General features: G+C 41.3%; 1 protein-coding gene across 1 annotated transcript in view; it reads right to left on the bottom strand.

Moving 5' to 3' along the window:
• Window positions 1-3,525: 3,525 nt before the first annotated feature.
• Window positions 3,526-7,094, bottom strand: part of LOC104962561 (procollagen-lysine,2-oxoglutarate 5-dioxygenase 2-like) — a 6,640-nt gene continuing 3,071 nt past the window's right edge. The window contains exon 6 of the mRNA XM_010791014.1: window positions 3,526-3,597. Coding sequence (XP_010789316.1) covers window positions 3,526-3,597 — 72 coding nt within the window. The remainder of the gene's footprint in view (window positions 3,598-7,094) is intronic.

Raw genomic sequence — 7,094 nt, 5'->3', positions numbered from 1 at the left:
GTTAAACAAATAAAATCAGGATTGTGAGAAACCGCAGACGGTTCACTATCTTGTAATTTTACGCACCGACAGCGTTTGACAGATTCACGCACAGGGAGCCACAGGCATGCAACATGCGCCTCTTGGAGCCCAGACAGTAACTTCATGCGACTTTCCAATTAATATGCACAAAAAAAAAAAAAACTCCCATTAAAGTAAAAGTATGCTTGTGTTTGCGCAGAGTGTCTTACCTTTAGGAATAGCCGCAGGAGGTTGAGGAGCATCAGTAGAGAAGACACAAAGTGCAAACTTCACCCAGCAAGAAAACACAAAACAAAATTTGAGGTACTCCATGTCTGTTATTGTGCGTGTGTTTCCCGGACAGAGTGCGCGTGACCGTCCGGAAAGCCCTGCAGGCTCGATATATGCGCTCTCACGGTATTAAAAAATAAATAATGAAATAAAAACTCTCCAGTGGGTGTGAAGTTCAGGCTGAGCTCCGGGAGTTTGAGTTCTGCGAGGCTTGGTTCCTTTATGGTGAGGCTGCTCCCGGTGAGAGATAACGGTGTTCACCCTGACACAGGCACGTCCTGCGCAAAGTGTGAGTAAGCACAGCTGTATTTGAATCCCCCACCTCCCCCTCCCACCCTTTTTACTGTTCCACAGCCCTCCCCCAGGCTCCCCTCCCCCTGAACAACAATACTCCCCTTTACATGCTCATAAGAGACTTTCCATTCAGACTCATTAGGGGAAATGGGTGAATAAAACTATAAAATATGCAGTTTTAAATCATTTCAAATGCGATATTTTGACACAAGTTATTTTGATATTTGTTTTGTAGTGTTTTCTTTACGGATATTTAGTATTAAAATGATTTGTATGAGTAGTAAATCATGCATTCAGATGCTTTACCTAATTTAAAGTAGAAATACTTCAGTTTAAAATCAAACTACAAAATGTACTAACAGTAAGGTATCAGAAGCAGCATGTTTCTTTAATGAAAAAAAAAACGTAATATTATATAGATTATTGAGTTGTGAGCATTTTTGTTGTAAGTTCCTTTTAATGTGTCATAAATCACATTTTTTAAATTAATATATTCATAATCAAATTTTTCTCAATTATAACTCAGCTCTACAGCGACACATTTTCGTTTAATTAAAGCCCTATTCTGCTCATTTTCACTCTGATATCAGTATGTGGTGTCTCTACTGTGACATGTCTCCATGCTTTAATGTTCAAAAAGCTCTTTATTTTTCTCTAAATAAATTATACACACACTACCGGAAAGGGAAAATTCCCAAAAAGCAGAATAGGGCCTCTTTAAGTTTCTGCCAGTGGAATTACACATTGTTTTCCACACAGCACAAAAGAAAAACCATCCCTCTTCTAACCAGCGACAGGATATTGAAGTGACACCTGATGCTGCAGATGTTGGTCCTGCTTCCTTACAGCGGTGAAACACAGAGAGAGAAGTGAAGAGGAAAACAGAAAGCCAACATTTCATTTAGCTTCCATCAACGATTGCATTGCATGTGTGTCTCTCAGTATATCCAGGCTTCAAACTGATGCTTTGTCTCAAGTGTGTCTCCCATTCCTTATTAGGCGTAACAGACATGCCCCCCGGCGCCATTCCCGTCTGACTGCCAGTGAGCAGATTGTTTTACTTAATGACATCACCGGTTTCGTGCGGAAAGAGCAGAAGCCAGAGTTTATGAGATGAATTACTTCTTTTCCAGAGGCCCTGATAAACCTCGAAAATGTAGACCCAATGCCAGAAAACGCAACATAAAGACCTGGACTTGTGCTTACAGTGATTCAGCATTTAACGGAAGTTAGTGGGTCATGAGAAAATGACCTCTTTAAGTCTTGGGCATCGTGTCTGTGAAGCTCGGACAAACACAGAATGAACCAAAGTATCAATCCTTTTGCTTGCACTCAAAATAAACATTAAAGAAAGTGTAATTTCACGACTCGGTGACACACATCTAACATTTCATTTTTACCCCGTGGGTTAGTGGGAACTCTCGACAGCTGGAAAATATAAGTGTTAGTGGTCGCATGTTGGCAGCGTGTAGTAAGAATTAAGCTCACTGGCTGAACACCCACCAAACATGTGGAAAGGCCATAGAAATAAATGTGCTCTGGGTTTGATTACACCCAGACTACATGTCCAGAGTTTATAGGAGCAGTTTAATATCCCATCAGAGAACTATTGATGATAATATAAATATGAGGACATGATTTCATCTTCTATCTTTCCAAGTCAAGATTTGCAAAGAAATGTGACAAGAACCGAGTGCATTGATGACATTTTAATATGGGATGCATGTGGTGTGGGTGAGTGAATTACATGTAATGACACAAAATGGCACATTCAGAACTGATTAGGACACCTGCGCATAATTACCCCGTCTCCTCAGTCATTCTGCAGAAGGTAGCAGACTTTGGACTGCGGCACACATTAACTCACAGCTAAATACTGCTGTTTACCAAACCTTAAAAGGATTGCTCAGACGCAGGTGGTGTGCGCTGGAGCCTGCTTTTTTAATTTCGGCTTATTTCAGCGCTAAATAAAACTACTCCAGCCCACACTGGATAAACAGTGACATCAGTAGACCGTCCTCTATTTGAAGCACTGTTTTGGAGACACTGTGAACTTTTTATATTTAATTTAAGATGGAATTAAAATAACAGATGATTCATTAAGGAGGCAGACTATAAAGGAAAGCAAATATTAGAGTACAACTACATTTTTCCGATGAGGGGGGAAAAGGGACACATGGTAAAATAAGGCTGAAATTGTTCCTCTGCTCATTCACTGATCCGTCTTAATGACCGCCCTTAATACTTTGATTTCGCTTACAGTCATAGCGTGTTGTTTCTAGTTTTAGTCGAAGGAAACGTCATTATTTTAGTAGAGTTTTAGCCAATGGAAACTTTACTCAGATGTATCACAGTCTAAATATCGGTTCCTTTCTCCATAGCACTATTGTTGTTTTAGATTGCATTTAAAAAAGTTACTCCAGAAACTGAACCGCTGCATTTGAGGCCATAAAGAAAGACATTTTTCATTTTGCAAACTCCATTGTATTCTTCTCTTCTTATCCTCAACAGCATATTGATAATGCCAACACTTCTTGAATGACTTAGATTCATCATCGTCTCCTATTGGCCGTAAAGTGTTCTGCTCGAGGAGATATCGTATCCAAAATGACATAACCGCCTGTGGTCGGGACACACCTTAGATTTCCTTCTATTTCCGAAGCAACCCTCTTTTGGTGGTGCCACCGGATGGTTTTGCAATTGCACTGGTGAGTCACAAATCCTAGACATTTCGTCCCCTAAACCTTGCTTGGAAAAACCCACAATTGCACTATGATTGTTAAAGAATGGGTTTTATTTTTACCCCCGAACGCTTTGATCCCTCGGCAAGAAGTGAAATGACTAGTCCAGATCAATGGAGAGGGCAGCGCTGCTTTCCCCCCCACATCAGATCGTCTTCCTGGGAATGATCTTGACGTCATCCTGTCTACGTGGTCCCACTTACGAGACCATCAGCCCGGGGGTGTGGTCTAGGGTTTTCTGGGTGGGGGTTTCATCAACACCACGTTCAGTCTGACACCAAAGAGGCACATTAACAAGCACAGCAAGTACATTTTTTTATTCCACCCCAGAGTCTGGCCACAAAAGGAAAAAGAGATTAACCATGGATTCATTCACCTTCATCGTGGGCGGGCGGTCTGCCTTCCTTTGTCTCAGACTACGAACATTATTTTACCGTAAACACTTGAGCAGGATGTTTTATTGACTGGAGATTTACAAAACTATGTGATTTTCATGCTTGCAAAATTGCATTTCTACTGCATAGAAAGAGCTTTCTGTGGGCAGTGCTCTTTGAAAATTACACATAATGACCACGTCTGCTTGCCTCTCATTTGAATGTCATCATTAGATGGCCTTGTTAAACCCACAAGGCTTGAAAAGAAACACCCATGGTAGGTTGAGGAGAAGAGGGTCAAACCATGCATTAACTGTCCTTCTAAAGCCGCCTTCATCACCTTCAAAAATATGCTTTCAGTCTTCTAATTTGAATGCAGTTGGAGGCAATATTGTGGCCTACGTGTCTTTTCTTTCATTTGAAAAGGGTGATATCTTTATATGAGCCATTCAATTAGAGTTTGCTGGTCAGGATTGATGATTATACAGTAAGCTCAGAACTGTGACATCTCTTAATCAGATCCTGTCCATTTGTTGATATGACTATCCCCTTAAACACCACATTCAAAACCACCTGAGAAAGTGACCACTGAAGACACAACGGGATTAACAGCAGCAGTAACCCATGGAGCGAAGAGGGTAGTACACTGGGCTCGCATTAGTTGGAGTTATTTTATTAACAAAAAGGTAAATAGCTATTGTTTTGATCTGCAGAGCGACCTCAATCCCTGTAACCCAATGTGCAGCTACCTGGTTTTAGCTGAAGGCTGAACCCTGCCATGTTGCTTTTACGATGCTATGTGTGGGGGGTCTTTCGGTGTCTTTAAAGCCATTAGTTTCAAAGGGAGGGTCTCACTCGCACTAAATAAACCGCTGGTTACCAAAACAAAGGATTCAGGAGCTCAGGTTGCAACAAACAAAGAGGGGTTGTGACTTCTTTGCATAGCAGTTGCTGCCAGATGTATGCGGTTAAGCTCAGATATATAACACTTTACCGTTAGATGTGTCTGCATATACACATATTAATAATTACCAAGGAGCATGCACAGCAGGTTAACAAATGTTGAGTGTTTGCAGTTGCAATTTAGGCAGCAGTATGTTCCCTACAAACTATTATTGAGTGAACGAGCATCACTTTTAGGACACCGTGTTGATGCGGTCGAACAGTGCTTGATTTGTTCTCGGTCAAATTAAACAACCGCCCCCCCGTTCTGTACTTTACATCTGCTTTCCCTCCCCCGCATTGTGTGAGTTTGCTGCTTCTCGAGGCTGCGTTTGCACATGTGTTGTTGAGCCTAGTGAGCTAACCACTCTCTGTTTATCTCTCGCTGTGTGTCGGGCAATAAAAGTAATCAGAGGAGTTTATTTTTCCTTCCATCTTGGCTATTAAACATTGGTTTTGTAAAGACTCTGGTTTCACTGATGCATCGTGATAGTTACAAGACTGTCCAGACAACAATCAGCCTTTACAATGCCAACGCTATTCAACCCAGCAATTACATGAAACAAACAATACAAGTTTCAGCTCCTGTGTCATCGTGTGAACACAGAGGCAAAGCATGTCCAAGTTGTTTTTGACTCCAAATCGTCAAACTAACCGATTCTGGCATTTTGAAAGGCGTGCAGTTATTTTAAATGATCACGCATTAAGGCTGATATGGTCTGGATTAGAAAGGAAGTCTAATACACGGGGTGTTAAAGCTAACCCTTGCATACTGAAGCTGTTGAAAACATCTGTATCTTTCCCAATCGGTTACTTTTCAGGCAGTAAATCTCTGTTAGGATGACGTCAGTGACATTTCCGCTGTGGGGTCTGGAGGATTATATCTGACATCTAGTTATGGATTACCACTCGGGGTGAGCCCTAAGGAAGTCTCCACAGTCTATTCCAAAAGGAGGAACACACTGCAGTTCAACATTCATCTTTGTCCACCACAGCTGTTTCTGTACTCACTTTAAGTTGGGGAAAGTTCCCAGTGGAGACAATTTAAAATGTGGGGTGTGAGAGGTACCAACCAAGCACCAAATGTACCATTGCAAATGAAGCCAGCACACATCGAGCCAGTCAATATACAGATGGTACAAAAGAAAAAGTGTCTTTTAAGAGTATGCATGTTGGGGTTTTCTTTTGGTCGTTTGGTTTGTTTAGAAGATCAAGTTATTGCCAGCAACGACAGCGACCTTGGTATGTTTTTTAATTTAATAATGGCCATAATGTTGTCCTAGAAACACCTAATGTAGCAACAACTACCTCAGAAGCGTTTATGAGTAATTAGCCTGTCTCTCAGTGGACAGATTTTAATCAGAGCCATTGTTGCCCAACGTTATGCCCTTGGCGTGATTTAGCATCAGTGCTGGTGTGATCCAACGGTTTGTCGTTTGATATCAATTCAAGATTACTTAACTTTGGACCTTTTTAATCCATTTGTAACATATAGTGAGAGACCTGCATTGAGCAACTCTGTTACAGGACTGAGACATTTTCCCATAACTGAAACAAAATAAATGTGAGTAATCCTTATCCATCCTCCCTCTGGCCCTCTATGTAAAAGCTGTTCATTGTTTTCTAACCACAGCTTGATTAGCAATCAGTGCAGCCAAGTCATATTTCCACTGGCAATGTGTAAAACTATCATTATCACCCAAAAGAGGCTTTGCGTAACTCACAGAAACTCGGTTGTGAATTGTAAAACTTAGCGTGATCTGTGCCCACAAGTATGTTGTATAAGAAACATCCCACAATTCTGAGGTGTACCGACATGAACCCACTGACACCAGCCTGACAAATGTAGCATATTTCCACAATACTGAGATTTTGATCTTCCATTAATCAAATAAAAGAATGGTCACAGGTGTAAAAAGGTAAGGAAAAACGAGTGTATGCACCTTTACAATCTGCAGCACTTCATGACTCTTCAGTCAGTTACTCTTTTCATTGATGTGTGATTAAAAAAAGCTTAAAGGGCCGTTTTAATGAGACTTCTTTAGGTTGCACCCAAGGTTAACTGCTGCAGGTTAATAGCTTCCTTGGAAAAAGCTGAAAAATAAATGTACTAATTTCCCTTTTCATGTTGTCCTTCAAGGACATCTGTGTTTGATGTAATCGGCCCAATCAATTACCCCGCAGGCTGGATTTCCGCAGAGAAAATTGCTGTAAAAAAAGGTGAAGGTAGCCATTAAAGCAGCTGGTGAACTCCAATCATTAACAAGCAAACCAGAGTGGATTTACATGAACATTTACAAGGTATGACGATTGTAAAACTCTCTGTTAAGCTGTATTGAAAGCATACTTGCCAACCTTGAGAGGGGGAGGGGGGTCGCCGGCACACTTGCCAACCCTCCCGATTTTCGCGAGAGACTCCCGATTTCACTGCCCTCTTCCGGTTTTCTCCCGG

Source organism: Notothenia coriiceps, unplaced genomic scaffold (assembly GCF_000735185.1).
Source record: "Notothenia coriiceps isolate Sejong01 unplaced genomic scaffold, NC01 NC01_scaffold00034936, whole genome shotgun sequence".
NCBI lineage: Eukaryota > Metazoa > Chordata > Actinopteri > Perciformes > Nototheniidae > Notothenia > Notothenia coriiceps.
Note: the sequence above shows the minus strand (reverse complement) of the source record. Positions and strands in the feature narration are given on the sequence as shown.